Source organism: Marmota monax, unplaced genomic scaffold (assembly GCF_021218885.2).
Source record: "Marmota monax isolate L192 unplaced genomic scaffold, Marmota_monax_Labrador192_F-V1.1 WCK01_AAM20220418_F8-fsc00001, whole genome shotgun sequence".
NCBI lineage: Eukaryota > Metazoa > Chordata > Mammalia > Rodentia > Sciuridae > Marmota > Marmota monax.
This window is the reverse complement of record NW_026693777.1, coordinates 43,254,688-43,279,661: the sequence shown is the minus strand read 5'-3', so window position 1 is coordinate 43,279,661 and position 24,974 is coordinate 43,254,688. Positions and strand designations below refer to the sequence as shown.

Here is a 24,974-nt window from a genome sequence, read left to right as displayed (position 1 = left end):
TGTTGCAGACTGACTGGTACCTTCATAGTTGGTACTTAAATATTGGGCTGGGGTTGTTTGGAAATATATTTTCCCAAGTTACTGTGAAGAGTGATAGTTAATGTTATCAGAAATCCAAGAGATTGTCGAGAGAGAGAGAGAGTGTGTGTGAATAACAACAGAAAGGTCAAGGAAAGAACATTGTTTCTGAATGAAAATCCACATCATAGGTTTATAGAGATTATGAGTTCATAATCTGGTTTGCATGTGTTTTCAAGTTTAGGTTGATATTAAATTTTCTTACAAGCATTTTTTTCCAAATAATTTATTGATTTTTAGATCGAGATTCTAATGTACTGCCAACTGACCAGCCGACAAAAGCTATTATATCAGGCACTAAAGAACAAAATTTCCATTGAGGATTTATTGCAGTCTTCTATGGGCTCTACCCAGCAAGCGCAGAACACCACCAGCAGCCTCATGAATCTAGTCATGCAATTTAGGAAGGTAAGAGTTTAGGTCAGCTGTCTTGATGTCTTTATAAACACATTTCAAGAAAAAGGCTCTAAGATTAATGCTAAACAAAACAGAGATGAAAATAGGAAAGTAAACATTCAAGGTTGGTATCCTCATCATTTCATAGACAGGTGCCTACACAGTGTAATGTTTTCTTACCATTTTCCTTTCTCATAGGTGTGTAATCACCCAGAGTTATTTGAACGGCAAGAAACGTGGTCTCCATTTCACATTTCCCTAAAGCCATATGAGATTTCAAAGTTTATCTACCGTCATGGACAGATCAGGGTCTTCAACCATTCACGAGACAGGTGAAAAAAATACTAGTATCTGTTCAGTCTGAGTGTCTTTTGTAATTTGGAGTTTTTTGGCTTTGAGGATAAATTTAATGGAAATTTTGCAAGTTCTAACAATGAGATCAAATTTAAGGTAAGAGTGGAGAACTATTTGTTGAGAAAACTTACAGTAGGAATTTGAACACTATTAAGGCTTGAACTAGATGAACTTAAAGACTGTAGCCACTTCCAGTTTCCTTTCTGAATCAGGAATGTGCACCTGTGTGCAAGTATTTCCTTGCACAGGAGTGAATAGCAAATGTTTTGACATGCCCCAGTATATAGAAATTGGCTTGTGGTGGCAACACATTTGGAACATATTTATTAGGAAACGGCTTGGATTTTAGATTGATCAAATTTACCTTCTTAATAGAGTTAGCAATGATACATTTGGTAAAAGTAGAAGAGGTCATTAAGCTGATATGCTAGAGACCACTTAATTCAAAAAATAAGTGTTGATTCAGTTTACACTTCTGGACACTTACCTGGACACATTGTGAGCTCACCTGTATGCATTGTGAACTATCTGTTGGTACAGCGAATTGTGGTAGTGCTGGAGTATTTTTGCTGATGGTATCACCGGTGGTACAATTTAGGAGCCCTCAATTGGCTTAATGTCATGGCATTTTGCATCCTCCTCTACTAGTGATGGTCTAAAATTTGGGGGCCAACAGAGGTGAGGCAAAGAACCTCACCCCCCCACAGGTGCAAAGGCCTATCCACAAGTATGGCTGTATGCTGGACCGGTAGTCAGTGACGGGTATGATCCAATTGCAGTGGTACCAACCTAAGACAGGAGGCTGACGCCTAGAGGTCAGTTCATCCGATGACGGGTAAGGACCATATGTTGAATTGGACTGCCTAACAGGCACGGTCCCTAAGCCACATGCTTGTTGTTTAAACAGAGAGGGGGAGATGTTGAGAGCCACAGCCAAAGGGGCCCCAGCAAACTTCCAGCTGCTGGCTGATGATTGGCTCACAGCGGCCCCAGCAACATCTAGCTGATTGGCTCCTCGGCCCCAGCAACATCTAGCTGATTGGCTCCTCTGCGGTGATGCTCATTGGACTGTTTCCCTGCCCTTTCAGACCACGGAGCTGCTCATTGGGGGACTTTTTTGGCTCCGCCCACGTGACCCAGCCAATCGGCCTCAAGAGCAGGAGGATTGTGGGAGGTGGAGAGAAGCTTGTGTGGGAGAGAGAGGCTTGGGGAAAGCCGGTGGTGGCAGTTGAGGCTCTGAGGGTTTTTCCTGAGAGACTATTTTGTTTGTCGTGTGTGGTTCTAAAAATAAAGTTAGTTTCTTTTGACAAGTGGCTCCTGATTGTGCCCAGCCAGACTGCGGCATTGCAGTTCAGTGATGGCTATTGTAGAAGCTGTAGATTGGTTTTATCTTTCACTTCACCAGCACTGGGATGAAGATAGGAATTCTGGCAATAATGGCTAAAGAAAAAATTATGTAACATTCCAGAAGGCACTAAAAGAAAACAATTTTCTTAACAATTTACATTATCTTTAAGAGAATTATTAAATATAATGAAAAGGAAAGGTAAAAGTAAACAAACAGATCTGTTAACCTTCTTTTTTGTTTACATATTAAAACAATCCTCAACAGTTGTTTACCCAATTTAAATTAAACCATATAAATCACGTGAAAAAAAATATTTGGATCCATTTTATCATGAGCGCTCATCATATATGATATATGGACATACGTACATTCAAACATATAACACAAAACACAAGTGTGCACACATAATATAATACATACAACACATAACATTATAGTAAAGGCCTTATAACTTTTTACAGGTGAAATCTCCATTGTAATGTTTAAAAACTCTATAGTCAAAAAATAGAACTGATCAGCAAAACATTAACCTAGGTCTGTATGAGCTCAAAAAACAAAATAGAACTTCATGATATGGCAAAGGGCAATAATAAAATAGATATTGAAAAAAGCATCCTGGTTCTGTTGCAGATGTAAGAATAGCCAAACTGGAGTTTTGGATATCAGTTGTTATGGATTTGAGCCAAATCATCTTCTTTTTGGTCTGTAGAAATCGCTTTAGTTAATCTTTCTGGAATCCAAATCGGCTGCTGTTCTCCCTGTGGAAACACATAAACAGACCCCCGACTCCAGACAATCACTGGGTCAGGACCTTGGTTAATCTCTCTGGAATCCAAATCGGCTGCTGTTCTCCCTGTGGAAACACACAAACAGACCCCCGACTCCAGACAATTACTGGGTCAGGACCTTTCCATTGTCCTGTTAGAATATCCTTCCAAAGTACCTTGGGCTTATGTACATTTTTTGGACACATATGCCTTTCCGCAGCACTAAGTCCTGATGAATCCAAATTTAAAAAGTTTAGAGTAAAAAGGGTTATTTTAAGTTTATCTTTGGGGAATATATACCCCTTCCCAATTCCTTCTTTTTGCTTTAATAAGTACATTTTAATAGTTTGATGAGCTCTTTCAACTATGCCTTGTCCCTGTGGATTGTATGGGATTCCTGTTATATGAGTAATGCCAAATGTTGAGCAAAATTGTTTAAAAGAGGTAGAAGTATAACCAGGGGCATTATCTGTTTTTAACTGTTTTGGAACACCCACAGTGGCAAAATTTTGTAAGCAATGAGCTATAACATCTTTAGTTTTTTCTCCGGCATGAAGGGAGCCCATCAAAAATCCAGAAGAAGTATCAACTGTAACATGCAAATATTTTAATTTTCCAAATTCTGGCAAGTGTGTGACGTCCATCTGCCAAATATGGTTAGGTATCAATCCTCTAGGATTGACTCCAAGATTAACTTGTGGTAAAAAGGTCACACAATTTTGACATTGTTTTATTATTTGTCTAGCTTGTTCCTTAGTTATTTTAAAGTGCTTTTGTAAAGTATTAGCATTGACATGGAACTTTTTATGAAAATTTATAGCTTCTTCTAGTGTAGAGAAAATATGTATGTCATGTGTAGTTTTATCTGCTAAATCATTGCCCAAACTAAGGGCTCCAGGCAATCCTGTATGTGCCCTGATATGTCCTATAAAGAATGGATCTTTTCTGTCCCAGATTAGACTTTGTATAGTGGAAAGCAAAGAGAAAACAGTAGAAGAAGGGGAAATCCTACCAGCATCTTCAAGAGATACTATAGCATTAACTACATACTGACTATCAGAAAATAAATTAAATACAGAATCTTTAAACATCACAAAAGCTTGTAAAACTGCATTAAGCTTTACCTTTTGAGCTGATTGTTTGGGTACTAAAAATGTAAAAGTTTTATCAGGGGTAACTACTGCTGCTGTACCATTATTTGACCCATCAGTGAATATATTTGGAGCATTCATGATAGGTGTTTTTCTTGTCATTTTTGGAAAAATTACAGGATGCAATGACCAAAAAGACAATAAAGGATTAGATGGTAAGTGGTTATCAAATGAAACATTAGATTTACACATGATTATTGCCCAAGTATTTAACTCATTAGCTAACTCATCAATTTGATTCATAGTATATGGAGTAATAATTTTATTGGGAGAAATTCCAAACACTCCCTTTGCTGCTTTTATTCCTTTGAGTATTAATTGTCCTACAGCCTCAGGATACCTAGTAAGAATAGTGTTAGGAGAATAAGATAAATGTATCCATAATAATGGACCTTCTTGCCAAAATACTCCTGTAGGAATATTTTTTGTTGGTAGTACAATAAATAATAAAGGCAAACTTATATCAATTCTATCCAAATGCATATTTTCCATATATGTTTCAATGATTTTTAATGCCTTTCTTGCTTCAGGCGTTAACATTCGGGGTGAATTTGGATCTGATGGACCTTTTAGGATATCAAATAAAGGTCCCAACTCTCCTGTTGGTATACCTAAATAAGGCCTTATCCAATTTATGTCTCCTAATAACTTTTGAAAGTCATTAAGTGATTTGAGTTGATCTACTCGTATTTGAATTTTTGGTGGACGGACCATGGTTGAGGATAATAGAACTCCTAAATAATTAATTGGAAAATTTAATTGTACTTTATCTATTGCTATCTCTAGATTATAATTTTTTAATAAGTTTGTAAGTGTGGCATAACATTCTAGCAATGTGTTTTTATCTTTGTGTGCTAATAATACATCATCCATATAGTGAAATATTTGTAGCTCAGGATTTTGATTTCTAAGTGGCTGGATTACTTTGTTAACATAAATTTGACACATAGTTGGGCTGTTAGCCATCCCTTGAGGGAGTACTTTCCATTCATATCTCTGATCAGGACCTTCATGATTCAGTGCAGGGATAGTAAATGCAAAACGTGGACTATCCTCAGGATGAATTGGAATTGAAAAAAAACAATCTTTAATATCTATAACTAAAACATACCAGGTTTTTGGCAAAGCAGACAACTGAGGAATCCCTGATTGAGCAGGTCCCATAATAACCATCTCATTATTAATGGCTCTTAAATCTTGCAATAATCTCCATTTACCAGATTTCTTTTTGATGACAAAAATGGGAGTATTATGGGGAGATACAGAAGGTTGTATATGTCCTTCTGCTAATTGTTGTTTGACCAGGTCATGGGCTGCTTGTATCTTTTCTTTAGTCAGGGGCCACTGAGGAACCCATACTGGTCTTTCTGATTTCCAAGTAATTTTGATTGTCTCAGTGGCCCTTTCTGAAAATCCAACCCATGTCTGTCTGTTCCTTGATCTATTTGTATTGGTGCTGCTATACCTTGTTCTTGTTTTTCTAATCTTTTTCCTTTCCTAAAACCTTGTCTAGTCATAATAGTGGGTGCATTTTGGTTGATGTTATTTGTTAATGTCAAACCTAATTGATCTAGGACATCTCGTCCCCATAAATTTACGGGAAGATGATCCAATACATATGGCTGTATAGTTCCTTCACATCCTTCAGGATCCTTCCAATCTAATACCATTGCACTTCTATGGGGATTAGTCGCCACTCCTAGGCCTCGAAGCGTTTGAGTGGCTTGTTGTAATGGCCAATGTTTTGGCCATTCTTGACGAGAGATGATGCTAAGGTCTGCACCTGTATCCAGTAGCCCATTAAATTCATGTCCTTGAATATTTAGTTTTAGCATGGGGCGAGAATCTAAATTTAAAGAAAGCATAGCCCAATCTACACCTGTGGAGCCTAATCCCTTGGAACCTCTTTCTACAGTACGACTGGAAAATTTATCATGTAGGCTGGGTATTATTAGTAACTGTGCTATTCTATCTCCTGGTGAAATTACTGATATACCCTTTGGAGAACTGGCTATAATTTTTATTTCACCTTCATAATCGGGATCAATTACCCCAGGACTTATCATAAGTCCTTTTAGAGTAGAAGAGCTGCGTCCCAATAATAAGCCTACTGTTCCTTTGGGAAGAGGTCCTTTCACCCCTGTGGGAATGATTTGAACTCCCATCTCTGGAGTTAGTACTGCTCTGGCGGAGGCGCAGATGTCCAACCCTGCGCTCCCTCTGGTTTGTCTGATGAGGGATCTGATGGACAATGTGTCCTGGGCACTACCCTGATGGGGTTGCTGGGTTCCTCCAGTGCTCCGTATATTTGTGGTTTTGGGCCCCGGAGCATTTGGCCCCCCTGTCCATTTTTTGGCAATGGAGCCCAATGCCTTTCTCCACGATATCGTGGATAAACACCTGGTCCTTGTTCGTTTTTTGATAATGGAGTACCCTCTATGGTGGTTTGAGAACGGCATTCATTAGCCCAATGTCTCCCTCTACGGCATCGTGGGCAAATACCTGGTATTCTACTCCTTTGATACCTAGTTTTGTTAAACCCTCCTCCAATGGGGCAATTCCTTTTAAAATGTCCTCTTTGTTCACAATTGTAGCATGTTCTTGGCCTGGCATCTAAAGCCTGTTTTACTGCAGCTGCCACAATTTGCCCTTGTTCATTAATGTCTCTGGCATCTAAAGCCTGTTTTACTGCAGCTGCCACGACTTGCTCTTGTTCATTAATGTCTCTACATAATTTAATATATGTGTTTAAATCTTCATGTTTCCATGGTCTAATGATATCTCTGCACCAACGATTCGCTTGCTCATAAGCCAGGTGTTTTAGTAATGGCATTGCTTGTTCTGTATTCCCAAAAACTCTGGTAGCTGTTTGAATAAGCCTATCTACAAATTCAGCATAAGGTTCATTAGCTCCTTGTATTACCTTAGATAATTGACCTTGTAAACCTCCATGTCCTTGTAAAGTCTTCCATGCCTTAATTGCATCTGCAGCAATTTGTGCGTATACGCCAGGATCATATGCAATTTGTTGCTGCTGATCCTCATAAGGTCCCTTTCCTAACAACATATCTAGATTTCTCTGAGGATAACCAGCTGCTGCATTTCGCCTAGCCGTCTCCTTGCAAAATTCCTCATTGGCAACCTTCCATAACAGGTATTGTCCTCCATTTAGCACAGCTTTACACATATTAGCCCAATCTGCTGGCGTCATGTTCAAGTTGTTAATGGATTCGACCATGCTTACAGTGAAGGGTGCTTGAGGACCATAGGTTGTTACAGCCTCTTTTAGCTGCTTCACTGTTTTGAAATTTAAAACTTGGTAAAATCGCTGCCCTCCTGCCTCAAATACAGGGCATGTTAATATTTGAGACCTTGTCTCAGGATCCCAACTATCAACTGCGGGGGTTGGGGGCCTCCCAGCATATGGAGGTGGCGCTGTTGGTTGGACACTTACGCCCTCTGGTGATAGAAAGGTGTTAGTAGCAGTCTCCTGTAGAGGTGGTGCTGTTGGTTGGACACTTACACCCTCTGGTGATAGAAAGGTGTTAGTAGCAGTCTCCTGTTGTAACTTTCCCCCTGATGGCTTTTTCTGTTTTACACTTTCTTTCTCTGTCTGACTAGCTTGAGAGGCCTTCTCTTTTACTTGAATCTTTTCCTCTGTCTGACTAACTTGAGAGACCTTCTCTTTTACTTGAATCATTATGTCTTCTCCTTCCTCTACCATTGTCTGAACTGAAGGCTTTGGACTAAGCAAACAAGATACGAATGTCCACAATGGCAATGTGCCAACTGGCAGAGTCCCTGGGCTTTTCTTTTCTACTCTTTTTAAATCTTCACCATGATGGTTCCATTGTGATATATTTAACAACTCCTTAAAAAGCCATGGGCTACATTTTTGTATTGTATCAACGTATGCCCTCACTGCTCTTGATTTTACTGGGATGCCTCCTTCCTCTAACAATTTACTTAACACTCTTTCAGTTTGTTTTTTACTAATTTCTGATCCCATATTTCTACTATAATACAACCCAACAAGATGACGCCAAACAAAACCGAGACAGAATGAAATAAAAAGGGAACAACAAAAAGTCATTATAGCCTTTCTATCCTCCTGACATGTGCATCCGTCCTTTCTCCCTATCTGTTCCTCAGACGTAAATAGTTTTTCCTCAGATGTGAGCGGTTTTTCTTCCGTCTCACTCATCTCCAGGGACAGGCAACTTAAAACAAAAGTGAAGCAAAATAAAAGAGGAATCTTAAAATGGCTACCCATCCTCTCGCCCTGCCCTCAGGGGCGAGCAGTTTCACTTACCCTCAGTCGCTCCCCGTGCGAGCCACCAAATGCCGCAGTCTGGCTGGGCACAATCAGGAGCCACTTGTCAAAAGAAACTAACTTTATTTTTAGAACCACACACGACAAACAAAATAGTCTCTCAGGAAAAACCCTCAGAGCCTCAACTGCCACCACTGGCTTTCCCCAAGCCTCTCTCTCCCACACAAGCTTCTCTCCACCTCCCACAATCCTCCTGCTCTTGAGGCCGATTGGCTGGGTCACGTGGGCGGAGCCAAAAAAGTCCCCCAATGAGCAGCTCCGTGGTCTGAAAGGGCAGGGAAACAGTCCAATGAGCATCACCGCAGAGGAGCCAATCAGCTAGATGTTGCTGGGGCCGAGGAGCCAATCAGCTAGATGTTGCTGGGGCCGCTGTGAGCCAATCATCAGCCAGCAGCTGGAAGTTTGCTGGCAGCTGGAAGTTTGCTGGGGCCCCTTTGGCTGTGGCTCTCAACAGATTCAGTTTACACTTCTGAGTTAGAATTGTCCTGGCTTCTGAATGCTTGTGGGTTTGTTTGTTTGTTTTTGTTTTTGTACCATGGATTGAACCCAGGAGTTCTTAACCACTGAGCCACATTCCTACCACCCTTTTTAAATTTTGAGACAGGATCTTGCTAAAGTGCTTAGGGCCTTGATAAGTTGCTGAGGCTGGCCTTGAACTTGTGATCCTCCTTTCTAAGCCTCCCAAGTTACTGAGATTACAGGCATATGCCCCTATGCCCAGCTACTGGACTTTTTCATGTGCTCCCAAAGGATTCTTTTGTATACCAACATTTGAGAAACATGAACTTATAAATTTCCCTTTGTAGAGAAACTTTATAAACCATGTTATAAAAATAATCATAAGCATGGCCTAATGAAACTGAAATTAAGATGTATTCCATGGGTTTGACTTTGAGTTCTTTGTGATAGCTCCAGGTTAATGCTTAATTAGATGAGCAGCGAAAAACAGGCCAAAACTGTAGTAGTGCTTTTTATTTAATAGAGTATTTGATCATTTATAATGCTAGAATTATTCTCTGAAATAGACTGTTTGAACTTGTGTTATCCTTTTCATTATTAAGTATTTTGTACTTTGACATTTATGCCATGATTTGCCTGGTAATGTTACAAGAAACTTCTTAAAACTAGAAACATTTTGAAACCTAAAGGATTTTTCTTAGTTTGGAACCTCCCATTTATTTAATTTCTCAGTATGTATATTTGGGCTTGGATTTATTTTATTTACTTACTTTTTAGGTGGTTAAGGGTTCTTCTTTCTCCATTTGCACCAGACTATATACAACAGTCTCTCTTCCACAGAAAAGGTAGGTTTTTTTTTTTGATCTTTGGAAGGAAGGAGTCGTCAGGGAGGGACTTTCCCCTATGCTCTTTGTTTTGCTGAGTGACTGATTTGTACGTATTAGTGGTTTTGCCTATATACTAGCTTTTTATTTATAATGTCTTAATAAGATTTAACTAAGCAAATTAATTATCTTCATTTCCAGGCACTAAGTTTTGTGGGTGTAATAGGAAGCACTGTAAAGTGGTTTCTCTGACTTTCTGTCTTTATTTTATACCTGCCTCTTAAGAATTTCTTTTATTTTTATTTATTTTATTTTTTTTTTATTTTTTAGTTTTTGATGGACCTTTATTTTATTTATTTGTATGTGGTGCTGAGAATCAAACCCAGTGCCTCACACACACATGCTAGGCAAGTGCGTTACTACTGAGCCACAACCCCAGTCCCATCTCTTAAGAATTTCTTACCCTTGGGCAAAGTGAAAACTGAACTCTTATTAATGAGACTTCCTTCCTCCTGAGTCAGCTTGAGGAAAAGAGGCTGCTCAACTTCATGCATTGTCCAAAATATTAAAGCCAGAACCTTTGACCTCTGTTCTGTTATTTTCTATTTCTTGGCATGATAAGAGAGAGAAGAAGGTAGTTAACCAAGGATCTAAAACTCCCAAAGGTGACTGATGAGCCATCACCATTCTGGTTTATATAAGCCCTATTTCATGGGCCTGCTTTTTCTACCTATGATTTTAGTACAAACATGTGACACTGTAGCTAGGTCAGAATCTTTTTTTGGGGGGGAAGGGGGAGTGCCAGGGATTGAACTCGGGTACTCAACCACTGAGCCACATCCCCAGCCCTACACTTTTGTATTTTATTTAGATACAAGGTCTCACTGAGTTGCTTAGTGCCTCATTGTTGCTGAGGCTGGTTTTGAAATCATGATGCTCCTGCCTCAGCCTCATGAGCCGCTGAGATTATGGGCATGTGCCATTGCGCTTTCAGTGCTTAAGTCAAAATTCAGCAGTTTAGCAGACTATGGTAGAGTATTATCTCTAGGTTTGCTATTGGATTGGTTTTTTTGTTTTGTTTTGTTTATTTTTTTGGGTGCTGAGGATTGAACCTAGGGCCTTATGCATCCAAGGCAAGCACTCTACCAACTGAGCTATATCACCAGCCCTTGACATTGTTTTCTGATATTACAGGTATTAATGAAGAAAGCTGTTTCTCTTTCCTTCGTTTTATTGATGTATCTCCAGCAGAAATGGCAAACCTCATGCTTCAGGGACTTTTGGCCAGGTGAGAAGTTTTATTATTATTTGATAAGAGAAAGAGTGGGAATAAACAGGGATAAAGTTGAAGTACTGTGAAATTAAATATTTAATATTATCTTTGCCTCTCATTCTTTTTCAGTTGTTAAGATTTTTTTTATAAGGGAGCTGTAATTTTCTTTTGATTGTTTAATTTCATAATATTCCTTAAATAAAGAGTATATAGACTTCTGTATGCTACCAGAAGATCTTCAAACTGTGTAATATTGGATTAGTTTATTCTGTTTTACTTGCTTGTACAGGGCAATTGGTGGCTGGTGATTCATTTAGCTAGTGGTAATTGTAGCATAACCAGCCTCAGGTGTTATGGGAAATTTAGTTCTGTGTTCTTATACCTAGGCATAATGGTTTTCATTGACTTTTACTTTGTATTCATGTAACAGGGACCTCAATAGAAACTCCTCTCTTCCTATTATGAAGATATTTTCATGATATGAGTTTTCATGATAGATATGAATATTCCTGAATTTTGAGAAGAGCTTTCCAGAAGCTTTTTTAATTTCATAGTAGCAAACTAAGTCATGCCAAAAAAATTGTAGAACAGATGTATAAAATACTTGCTTTATCTGAAAGTAAGAAAGAACTATTTCTAAAATGCTCATAATTTACCAAAGAAATGTGTAATGAGAGATATCCCTTGGAGAGTTCCTCACTGCTGTGAATGACCCTCAGACTTCCTTGGAGCATTGAATAAGCATATCTGCTGTGGTTTGTTTCAGATGGTTAGCTCTTTTCCTGTCTCTGAAAGCCTCCTACAGGCTCCATCAGCTGCGCTCATGGGGAGAGTCAGAAGGGGGAAGCCAGCAGAGTTATATGAGAAACAAAGATTTCCTTCTTGGAGTTGATTTTCCACTCTCCTTTCCCAACCTTTGTAGCTGCCCTTTGTTAAAGGTAAGCAATTATTTGAGCATACATTATCTTAACATTGCATTAGCCTCCTTTTCCCTTGGTCTTTGAGTCAGTAAAAATGATAAGAAATGTCCTGATAGAACCAAAACGTTCCCAAGGGAGTGTGTGTAGTATATTGAATTATAACTTAATGTATTATGGATTATTTTTTGCCTGTGTTTGAACTTTCTGTAAAATAGAATTATATCATATATACTCTGATGTCTGGGTCCTTATACTCAACGTTATTATCATAGGTTCCTCTGTGTTGTATGAAAGGATTTTGTTTGTATTACCACAAATTGTTTTATTGTCTGCATGAATCACAGTTTATTAATGTGTTCTACATATGAATGGTGGACATTTAAATTCTTTAGAGTTTGGGGCTCTTATGAATAAATAGCTCTTCATATTCTTGCAAATGTTGTTTGATAAACGTGTGTTATAATTTCTTTGAGACTTATATCCAAGAATGGAAATGCTTCATCATCAGTTACTTGGTAGTAATGCTGCAAAACATTTGATTTTCTAAATTTATACATGCAACAGTGGTTAAAAATTGCTATTCTTCATCCTTGCCTACACTGATGCTGCCAATTCTTTTCATGTTAGCCACTTTTATGAATTTAAGTCATATCTCATTTTGATTTTACATTGCATGTCCATGAAAAAAATTAATGTTGCATTCTTTTTCCTGCAGTTGTTGGAGGTTGCGATGTAGGTGAAAGGCTAAGTAGCAAGAAATGAAGTTATAGACATAGGTCCAGGTTATGGGGGGCCTCATAAGTACTGCTAAGGATTTGGATTTTATTCTGAATGAAATGGGTCCTACCTGGAGAAGGAAAGTAATTGTATGTTTTAGTCCTTCAGCTAGGTTTATGTGTTTATTCTTCTAGTACTGGTCATTGAACCTAGGGCCACTAAGCTATATCACCAACACTTTTAATTTTTTATTTTTGAGACAGTAGCTGGGATTATAGGTATGTGCCATCACACACAACCGCCTTGACTAGATTTAAAGTTTAGAAGCTAGATTATTTTTCTTGGGTCCACTAGAAAGTCTTGTAGTTGTTTTAAAGTTAACTACTATGGAAGGTAGGAATAGAAAGAAAATATGGATTTTTCAGTATACAGGATGCAAATATTTGATATAGCTATATCCTTATGAACAATTTTTTTCATTGCAAACTGTTTCGTTCTGGATTTTGCTATAGCCAGTGTCAAATATTTGCCCCCTGTACTTTGCAAACCCCATATTTTCCTTCTATTTTCCCAATTGGTTAACACTTAGAGGTGTTTAGGACAATGTTTAGGGTTTTTAAAAATCTCTTACTTAATATGAATACTTTTCTGACATTGCCTTCTCTCATATTTGTTGAGCAAAACCCAGCATCATTTCCTGTATTCTATTTACTTTCCATTGTGTTCCATATTGCGTTATTGTTGAATTTCAGTATGGAATAGTATGTAGTTCAAAACTTTCATAAATTTATTCTCACACATACCTTCTTCCCAAGTGTGGTACTCTGGTCAGATCTCTTCCTCTATTGTTTTGCAGAGGGGGAAGAGTACTGAGAGTGTAAAGAGTATTACATGTCATATATAAGGAATTTTTTTCAATCTTTTGCTTAAAAGAGTAAAAACAAAATCTGGAAAAACACCATTTTTTCTTTGTTGAGGCAGAACATACCATATTAAAACTATATCATACTAAAAATGATGTATGGCAGACATGAAGTACCAGTATCATTCTAACTTCTATCTCAGTGAACAGTTGTCATGGTAATGGTCTACTTAAACATATGGATGTTGAAAACTTTATATATTCTACAGTTATAGTGATCTAACTAATTTATAGAAATTAGGGATGTTTCAGATTTTCTAATTTAAAATATACAAAAGTTTCAGCATAAAGAGTTGTTTTTGAGTCAGGTGTAGTCAGAATTACACTTGTAATTCCAGCAACTCTGGAGGCTGAGGCAGGAAGTTTGCAAATTTAAGGCCATCCTCAGCAACTAAACAAGACCCAATCTCAAAATAAAAATAAAAAGAAGAGGATGTCGTTCAATGGTAGAGCACTTCTGGATTCAATCCTTTACTGAAAGGAGAGGGGAGTTGTTTGAAAAGAGTGGCCTATGCTTAGATTTTAAACACTGTTCTCTGTTAAATCCTTAAAAGAACTTTAACTGGCTATTGATGAAGAAGCCCTCAAACAGGAAATTTTCAAAAACTCCTCCGCTGAGTGTTAAATTTTTCAGCTGTGGTATCTATATCTATCATCATTTCCTGAGATAATGAGAGCTGCCAACGCCCTTTATGGAAAGCTCTGGGAAACCATTGTGTTTTTCTGTATTTTATTTTCCCCCTTTTTGTTTGGATACTTAAAATATCTGTGAAAGTAGAATCCATGTACTCTGGCGGTTGATTTATAAACACTGTACCCTTTCATTTAACATGAGACCTTTTCTTTAATTTTTGAAATGGACCCTTTTCTTTAATTTTTGAAATGGAGAACAATGCACGGCCCCTTGTTGAATGAATAAAACTACACCTAAAGGAAAAACATTTGTGTGTTTTCTATGTTACACTGTGGCAAGGAGTGGGCACCTGTGGGGGCCTGCCATCCTGGCCTGCTTGTTTTCACTTGAGGCTTTTACATGGTGCCAAGAGACTCTTTAGAGAAGCCTAACTTCACTACTATGTGCATATTTGGTTCTGGCAGCTAGATGCACGCAGCTGCCAGTGCTTACAGGGTAATGAGACATTCAAGAGCATGAAAAAGGGACAACAGGATAGCAAAAACTGTGACCGCATTAAAATCAAGTCACTTTCCCCATAGTGTGAAATTCTGTTAACTTTCTAGGATTTTTTTTTCTTTTTTCTTTTTTCTTTTTTTTTTTTTTGTGTGTGTGGCCAAAATAGACCAAAGAAGTAAGAACCTTATTTTCTATTTCTACCCTCCAACCATATTATGTAATGGTATTTGAGGTGTTTTTTATCTCAAACATTAATTTTTTCTTTGTCCAGTGGTTCATGTCATTAATTGGAAGGGAATTAATGTGCTACAAAAGACCACTGGATTAAGGAGGAATTGATGGAGCTAATGTTAGAGAAACGAATCTAGAAAAGTATAAGTATAATATTCTAGGAATAGTCAGGATTTCTCTAAAGTAAAGGCTGCATGTTGAATGAACATTTTGAACTGCTGATTTTGGGTGTGTTGTTTTTTTTTTTTTTTTTCCAGTACTAGGGGGATTGAATGCAACAGGGTTCTCTACCATAGAGCTACTCACCCCCCAGACTTTTATAATTTTTATTTTGAAACAGAGTCTTACTAAGTTGCTAAGGCTGGCTTTGAACTTGCAATCCTCCTGCCTCAGCCTCCTTGAGTACCTGGGAATTATAGACATGTTCCCTAATGTCCTGCTGTTTTGTTTTAAATCTAGAATTAGAAAGGAATATATCAGGGGCTAGGGATATGACTCAAGTGGTAGCATGTTCGCCTAGCATGCGTGAGACACTAGGTTCGATTCTCAGCACTAAATAAAAACAAAGATATTGTGTCCACCTAAAACTAACTAACTAACTAACTAAATATATATATATATATATATATATATATATATATATATATATATATTTTTTTTTTTTTTTTTTTTTTTTTAAGGAATATATCACCTTGGCTTAGTGACTTCAATAAGAATTCCATTTTTTTCCTGTCCCATGTAAGATATAAGTAAATGTGTTCTAATTTGGGAATGACGACCCTGGCAATATAATTATTACTAGACAGACTTTTCCCAGAAAGGTACCTCTAATAATATTTTGTTAAGAGGACCCCCCCATGATAAATATTTTATCTCTTTCTTAGTAATAACTATTTTGTTGAAGGGAAGAGATTGGAGGAAATGTTCATTCTACTTTTATTTATTTATTTTTAGTTATTGGTAGATCTTTGTTTGTTTGTTTATATGCAGTGCTAAGAATCAAATCCAGTACCTCACATGCTAGGAAAGTGCTCTGTCACTGAGCTACAGCGCTAGCCCCTACTTTTATATCTTTGCCATGTACTAAGAAACAGATTTCTGCTGAATTTTGCCATTTGATGATTCGTAAAATGAGAACAACTTACAGAAATCCCTGACATTGTTTACTTTCTCTAGAAGTTAGTAAAGAATTCAGATGTCTTCAGGCCATCTCGATTGCTGCCTCAGCCATCTGCGGAGGGATGGTCTGAGGCAGTGGGCTTCCCAGCTAGCAGCCCTGAACTACTTTTCTAGCTAGCTGAGATGAACAGAAGTTGGTAGACCTGTGTCATTTCTCCAACTGCAGGAGGGTCAAGGTCAGAAATATGCTTTGGGGAACAAAACAAACTTGGAGGCCTTTTTTTTTTTAAACCTTTGTCTCTGCAGTAACAGTAGTGTTTTTTGAATAATGTTCCTTGTATTCAGTATTCAAAGAACGAGGTAACAGCTAGACTTAACAATCTTCATAATTATCCTCATACTAGGCATTCAGATGGTAAAGGACATAAGCATGTAACGAAATAGATGAACTTCAGTGCACATTCCAGTCAAGATGAGAACACAGATGGTATCGGAAAACTGCCAGAAGGTCAAAATTCTTTCCTGGGTATTGACCAGGACTTCAGCATCTATGGACAAAGCCAAACATGTCAAAGTTACGCATGTAACTTTTTACTCATGTAGCTCTGCAAAACAAATGTTGTAAAAACTTCCATGCTTGTGATTAGAAACCACCAAAGACAGTTCTACTCTGCTGAGAAATAGCAAAAGTCTTTGAGTTTTTTCATAACCATTATTCAGAACATGTGATTAGTTCATTAAAACAGATGTTGATGCATATGTCCTACTAGAGAACTTGAGATGACTTCACTCAAATCATGATCCTGAGAAACTCTTTTATTTCAGGAGCTTTAAGCCCTGGGTAAAATAGGCCCATATGAATGGAAGAACAGGATATGTACTGAAAAAAAACATCAGAAAGATGTTACTGCAGTTATAACTGTCATTCTCTTGCAGCATCATGGTTGCTATTCTTATAGTTTGTTTTTTGACCTTAAAACTGTGTATAAATTTGACTAGTTTGTGTTCTGTCTTCATCCCTATCGTTTTTAGGATTATCACCCATCTTACTTAAAAACCACTAAAACAAATAAATGAAATAATCAAGATTGAATACCCAAAGACAAAAAATCTAACATTGTTCTAATGAAAGAACTTCTGTGTTTACAACATAGAACTATGATCTCACTGTGGGCTTCTCTTTTGTGTGAACATTCCATGCTTAAAATCTTTTGTATGAATGGCAGCTATGAAGACTCTTTAATATAATAATTTAAGTCAGGAATTTATATTTTTAAGTGATTATGAGATAGGTGTTCCAAATGGATATTGTTTGCTTTTCCTGACCACTTGTATTTATGTTTCTTTAAAATAAAGAAAACATCTACCTTTGCTAGAACTATACTGCACTATATTGGTACTCATGATGCTAAATTGCCTTAAATTTTTAGGTAAATAATGTTGGTCATCATTGTCTTTAATTCAAGATGTGAGTTTGAATCCACAGTATAACGAATGAACTAAATTTTCCCTGTGTACACTTTCTTTTTTAACATACAATTTTTAAGAATTTATTAAATACGCATAGGTCATGGACCTAAGGTTACAAACTTGTGTGTAAGATTAAAAGACATGAACTTTGATTCAAGCATCAAATAGTTTCAATTAAGATATAGTTATTACCTTGATTACAGTAAAAACAACATAATTAATTAAGCTAGCATTTTTCAAAATGTGCTCTTTAGTTAAATGATTTTGCCAGGTATGAAAATATGTTACATTAAAAGTTTTTCCCTTGGGCTGGGGATGTGGCTCAAGTGGTAGCGCGCTCGCCTGGCATGCTTGTGGCCCAGGTTCGATCCTCACCACCACATACAAACAAAGATGTTGTGTCCACCAAAAACTAAAAAATAAACACTAAAATTCTCTCTCTCTCTCTCTCTCTCTCTCTCTCTCTCCTCTTTAAAAAAACAAAACAAAGATTTTGTGTACGCCAAAAACTAAAAAATAAATATTAAAAAAAATTCTCTCTCTCTCTCTCTCTCACTTTCTTAAAAAAAAAAAGTCTTTCCCTTGCTCTGTAGTCAGATAAAGTTTTTAAAATGTTATGCTACACAGAAGTTAAAAAACATAAACTGCTTTCTCTTGAAAAGGAATTCCTCAGATCCTTTAATATATGAATGTATATTTTGATTATTCAAGAAGGAAAATAACCATAGAGGGTTTGCAAAATATATTTGCATAGTGATTTTTTTAAAAATTTTCTCTTTCATGGAGCATCTCATTAAAAAAATAGTATTTCTTTGATTCTTGAATTTAGAAAATGTTGCATTGAGCTTTTCAAATTATACAATAAAATTTTTCTTTATCGATGTAACTATGTTAGGCAGCTATTGTAAATGTTTTAACACAATTGAATCAAGTTTTTATTTTTGCATATTGACACATTTTATAAACTCTCAGAAGTGAGTGCTGAATTTGAAATTTTAAGAGGCACTGGGTCCTATGTACACTTTTGTCTTTTAAAATTTTGCTGTGTCTATTTATAATCAACAGTATTATCTTCCAGGTGTAGAATTAGTTATACCACTTAAGGTATACCAACAGAAGCACATTTTGAAATCAATATGGACATCATCTATATTACATACTTGGTTCTAATTAGTATCTAATTGTTTATTAGAATTAATAGTATTGGTTAAGACAAACATTAATTCAGATACTTAATGAGGTTTTGTTTTGTTTGCTCTTCATTTTGCTTCTGTCCTGGCACTAACTTGCATTTTTGTTTTGAAGTCTCTTGTTTTCAGCAGCCACTGTAAAGCTGTGAGTGGCTACTCAGACCAGGTTGTCCATCAGCGGAGATCAGCTACCTCTTCACTTCGTTGCTGCCTGCTCACTGAGCTGCCATCTTTTTTGTGTGTGGCCAGTCCACGTGTAAGTGCCACAAGAGGGGAAGAGATTAAATGAATAGTACTAGAAGAAGTAAAACAAATTTCAAAGAGTCTGCTTCGTAAACAGAACTGTTTTAAGGCTATTTGAACCTTAAGGGAACATATAAGTCATAGTATTTAAAAAGGATGACATCCATGGTCCTGGCCTTCACAAGACAGCATTTCTTTATCTTGCATTGTGTAGATTTGAGAATAGTTTATTGTGGATAGCTGCTGCTTCTCATTTTATCAGGGGTTCTAAACTACAATAGGAACAAGCCATCTGTCGGGTTGATTATCACTCAACTGCAGGGTCAGGGGAGAGGGAGCCATTTGTCACGTGCATTGAGGTTTTAAAGGATTTTCATAGGAGGGACCCCAATTAGGGGGGAAATTTGATCTGGGCCTTATCACCTCAGTACAGTTTTCACATAATAAAAGGAAATATTACACTCCAGAATCAAGCAGTTTCTCATTCTGATGTTTTCTCACTTCCTAAGCAGTCTTGCCTACATTGGAGGTTCACAAGTTTATTGTATCTAAAAGGTGACTGTTGCATCTATTCCCCATTCAGCAGTTATACATTTATTTGCAGAGCGGGAGTAATTTCTATTGTGGTTCAACTTTGAGCAGCTGGCTGGATCCTTCCTAATACCCTGTTTATCAAAACAGTACTTCCATGATTGCTAACAAGTATCACTGCAAAGGCTTCCATTGGCTCAATGAGTTGTTTACTTTGCCTATATCTTCACTGCCTTTCCTATCCATGTTGATCAGAGCCAGACAAAAGCTCTACAAAGAAGTAATCATGGGAGAAAGGCAGAATAGACATGTGGCTAGACTAAGTAATTAGAGAAAAGAGTAAGTTTCTGTTTACCCAGTTTGTTTTCTTTTGCTGCAGTGGACAACTTCTAGTTGGCCAGGCAGCTCTCTGAGACTGACATTTTCTTCTTTTATATTTATCTATATGTATGTATATATATGTGTGTATATATATGTATGTATGTATATACATATATATGTATGTATGAATGTATATACATATGTATATGTATACATACATATATATGTATTTTTTTTAACTTTCTTTTTCCTTTTCCTTTTTTTGGTACAATATAGTTGTATGTAATGATGAGATTTATTGTTACTTACTTAATTTGGCCATTATCATTCCTCAGTACTTCCTCCTACCTCCCCACTTCCTACGCCTTGGTCCCTTTCCTCTACTGATCTCCCTTTGATTTTTTTAAGATTTACCCTCACCTTCTTTTTCCTTTTTCCTCTCTAGCTTCTGCATATTATGAGAGAAAACACACTACCCTTAATCTTTTGAATTTGACTTATTTCCCTTAACCTGATGGTTTGTAATTTTATCCATTTTTTCCTGCAAATGATATAATTTCATTTTTCTTTATGGCTGAATAAAATTTCATTGTGTATATATGCCGCATTTTCTGTATCTATCCATTCATTGATGGACACCTTAGGCTGCTGGTTCCATAGTTTGGCTATTTTGAATTGTGCCTCTGTGAACATGGGTATTCATGTATCACTGTTGTATAATAACTTTAATTCTTCTTGATAAATACTGAGGAGTCGTATATATGGGTCAGTCTCCTGGAAAACATTTTCTACCATTATTTTTATTGGCTTGCATCTTTAAGTTTATTTAAAAAAAAAAAAAAAAACACCAGAATCTGGCATATTCCAAAGAAATGATGAATGGAAATAAGGTATTGAATCCCACTGACTCCTGCCTGCCTAGATTTCTTTCTACTAGTCCTTTGATGTGTGAACTTCATTCTCTTGCCACTATCATCTTCATTGGGTTTATTTGGCTATCTAGAAAGAATTTAGAGTTTGTATGTATCCTGCTTTTCCAAAATACTCTTGGTCTTAGAAGCTTAAGTTGACTTAGGGAAGTATACTTACACTAGACAGCATCTAAAGCCATGTTTCCATAGAAGACAGCCTTACACCTCTGGTTTTTTGGTTTTGTTTTAATTAATTTTTTTAATTTCAATTTTTAATTTGTTCTAATTAGTTATATATGACAGTGGAATGCATCTGGACACATTGTACCCAAATAGAGCACAACTTCTCATTCCTCTGGCTATACATGATGCAGAGTCACACCAGTACTGTAATCATAGATATGTATATAGGGTAATAATGTCAGTCTCATTCTACCATCCTTTTCCCCACAGCCCCACTCCACCCTTTACTCCCCTCTGCACAAAAAGTTCCCAGGGCTGGAGTTGCAGCTCAGTGGTAGAACACTTGCCTAGCACCTGTGAGGCACTGGGTTTGAGCCTCAGCACCACATAAAAAATAATTAATTAAAGGCATTGTGTGTATCTACAACTAAAAAAAAATGTTTTAAGTTTTTTTTTTTCAGTCTCTTCCCTACCCTACCCCCCTCCAATTATGAATCAGCATCCACTTATCAGAGAAAACATTCAACCTTTGTTTTTTTGGAATCTGCTTATTTCACTTAGCATGATATTCTTTAGTTCCATCCATTTACCAGCAAAATGCCATAATTTAATTCTTCTTTAAAGCTGAGTAATATTCCATTGTATATATGTACCACATTTTCTTTATCCATTCATCTGTTGAAGGGCATCTAGGATGGTTCCATAGTTTAACTATTGGGAATTTAGCTACTATAAATATTATTGTGGCTGTGTCACCATAGTATCTTGATTTTAAGTCTTTTGGGTATAAACCAAGGAGTGGGATAGCTGGGCCAAATGGTTGTTCATTCCAAGTTTTCTGAGGAATCTCCATACTGCTTTCCATAGTGGTTGCACCAGTTTTGCAGTCCCACCATCAATGAGTGTATCTTTTTTCCACACACCCTTGCCAACACTTACTAGTGCTTGTATTCTTGATCATTGCCATTCTGACTGGAGTGAGATGGAATCTCAGAGTTGTTTTGATTTGCATTTCTCTAATTGCTGGAGATACACTTCTGGTTTTGTTCTTCCTAGTAGAGGAAGTTTAGATTTCTGGGAGACGGATATCAAGGCTTTATTTCTCACATTCCCAGTATTTTATAGAGCCAATAAAAATGAACTATTTTGACCTGTAGTTGCATTTACGGACATAAAAATTCTTTGTTACTGGGCTGGGGTTGTGGCTCAGTGGTAGAACACTTGCTTAGCATGTGTGAGGCACTGGGTTCGATCTTCAGCACCACATAAAAATAAAAGAAAGGTTTCATTTCCATCTACAACTAAAAAAAGGTTAATTTTTTTAAAAAAAAATTCTTCATTACTACTGAATCCTCCTACGTTCTATAACCAACTACTTGTTTTTCTGAAAAGCTACTCCCCAGCACCCTCCTTTCCTCCTGAGACCCTCTCATCTTTGTAAAGTTTTATCATATAGCCTGTGCTGAACCTGAAAATGGCAGTAATTACATCAAGATTATGAAGATAGTAAGAATTCTAAGCGTGTCTGAATGTTACATGTACATATATGTAGTTATCACCTTCAGATCAGTCTTAGAGTGAATGATGATTTATCATGACATTTTTTAATTATCTTGTGTTATCTTTTTTTCTTCTTCTTTCCTAAGATACTAGGAATTCAACCCAGGGCTTTGCACATGCTAGGCAAGTATTCTACCACGAAGCTACATCCCCAGCCCTTTTTATTTTACATTGAGACAGGATCTTGCTAAGTTGCCAAGTAGTCTGGCCTTGAATGTCTGATACTCTTGCCTCAACTTCTGGAGTAGCTACCATTATAGGCATGTGCCACCATTTTCCAGCTCTTCTATGAATTTTCATCCCATCTGTGGTGGGATGAGAGAAAATTATTTCCTTTGAAGCTTCAACCTGGGCCATCAGGAAGGCCATTTAGGGTTAGCAGAATGGGTGAAAGCTGTCTAGAATGGAGCTGACTTGGAAGTGGGATTGATTCTAAGCAGAAAAGGAATTTTTTTGCCCTCTTTAGGACCCCACAAGTACACTCCTTACTACTTAGAACATGACATCTGTGATTCTGCATATATCTTGATCCAAGGTTCCTAGCCAAAGAAGCTTATCAGAACATTAAAAAATATTTCACTATTGCTTTCAGCCCTGGTCTTGGAAGGATATCAGCAAAATGGAAATTGAAAACTAGGTGAAAGTTCATAAGTGGAAAAGGTTGTTTTGTTTTTAAACTATTAAGAGTGCCTAGCCAGGTATGATGGCACATGCCTGTAATCCCAGCGGCTCAGTAGTCTTAGACAAGAGGATCGAGAGTTCAAAGTCAGTCTCAGCAAAAAACAAGGCACTAAACAACTCAGTGAGACCCTGTCTCTAAATTAAAAAAAAAAAAAAGGGTTGGGGGCTGGGGATGTAGCTCAGTGGACAAGTGCCCCTGAGTTAAATCCCCACGACCCTCACCTCCCTAAAAAGAGTACCTAGACAATAGAATGAATTAGACAAAACTTTCCTATTTTCATATATGAATACACCAACAGTGAAAGTCCACATCATGTACAACCACGAGAATGGGATCCCAATTAGAATAAGTTGTACTCTATGTGGGTATGTCAAAATATACTCTACTGTCATGTATATCTAAAAAAAGGACAAGTTAAAAAAAAAAAGTGCTTAGAAATGAGTCCTCAGCAGAAAGCATCCTTTCTCACTGTTCTCTACCTATTCATCCTGAGTTTCTAGCTCTTAATTTTTCTTTTAAGAGTATTGGCCCCAAATCTTTATGTATAGTTCCCAGGTGAGTTCTGCTTTTTATAAAAAAGAAAAGCAATTGTCATTGAATGTACAATTGCTCATTATCAGTCTCTCATTAGAAAAGACCAAGTATGCTTTGCTTCAAGAGTATGCATGCTGTTGGAAATATATAAAGCTGATCATATTTCTGATGTCCAGGCCACTACTACTTTAGCTGTTTTTGTTGTTATTGTTGTTTTAAATATTGGGTTGTACATGGACATAATACCTTTATTTTACTTATTTATATGTGGTGACAAGGATTGAACTTAGCACCTAGGCAAGCACTCTACCACTGAGCTTCAACCCTAGCCCTACTTTAGCTGTTTTTATTGAAGTATAGGTATTATGAATCATGAGGTTATGGGACTCACATCCTACATGGAGAATGTCTACTCTGGCTCAGAGACTTCCTGGGGTCTTACGAGGGCAAACAATAACAGGGAGGAGAGATCTAATTTTTATGCTTGTGCTATGTATTTCAGTCTTTTATTTTCCTAAGCTCAAGTATCAATGGGAAGGCACATACATTGGAGTCAAGAAAACAAGCTCTGGATAGATATAAGTGGTGTGATCTCCTAGGACTGTCCGGATAAAGTTATTTCTTTAGTGAACCTGGGTGGATTTTAGAATTCTGAGCCCCATTTGCAATGGCACTTTGTAATTTTGCATATGGACTATAGATGGCACTGTTCCCTAGCAAACTCCATTTCACTTCATCCGCCCCCAGAGAGGTTATTGTCTGATTATTGGTAAATGATGTTCTTTCTCTGATCTTGATACCTTCTTGTTCCCAGTAGAAACACCTACAGCTACAGGTTCATTTATGTACCTGATTGTTTATGTACCCCAATGCAGTATTTTTCAAGGCGTAGCTTGATAATCTGGGGTGTATTAAAAACCTAGACCAGGCCTTCTATATTAAAATGCTCACTTTTGATACATTCCCACTCAACTGCTTATGCATGCAAAAACTTCAGAACTGTTGCTCTCATAAATCCATTGATGTAAAAATAGAATAGTTAATAGCCTACTTCTAAGAAGTAATAAGAGTTACAGTCAATGCTTTATGTTCTTGTTTTCTTTCATATTCTTGCCCTTATTCCTTATGCCCAGTTTCTCTGTGTCTCAGTCTAGCTCCAAGGTTCTCGTGACCAATTCATTGCTTGTAATAGGCTTTAGCATTATTATCATTCTTGGCCTCTACATTTTGACAAGAGGTAGCTTTGTCATTTTCAGTAGGCTCCTTATCAGATGATGCCACAGCCATCTGAATATACCACTATTTTATTAGGGTGGCATCATACT

General features: G+C 37.1%; 1 protein-coding gene across 2 annotated transcripts in view; it reads left to right on the top strand.

The window, feature by feature from the left end:
* Ino80 (INO80 complex ATPase subunit) overlaps positions 1–24,974 on the top strand; it is a 138,435-nt gene that overhangs the window by 65,102 nt on the left and 48,359 nt on the right. For both annotated transcript variants that reach the window (XM_046460794.2, XM_046460793.2), the window contains exons 20-25: positions 319–486; positions 673–806; positions 9,664–9,731; positions 10,905–10,998; positions 11,750–11,921; positions 18,800–18,940. In XM_046460794.2, coding sequence (XP_046316750.1) covers positions 319–486; positions 673–806; positions 9,664–9,731; positions 10,905–10,998; positions 11,750–11,921; positions 18,800–18,940 — 777 coding nt within the window. The remainder of the gene's footprint in view (positions 1–318; positions 487–672; positions 807–9,663; positions 9,732–10,904; positions 10,999–11,749; positions 11,922–18,799; positions 18,941–24,974) is intronic.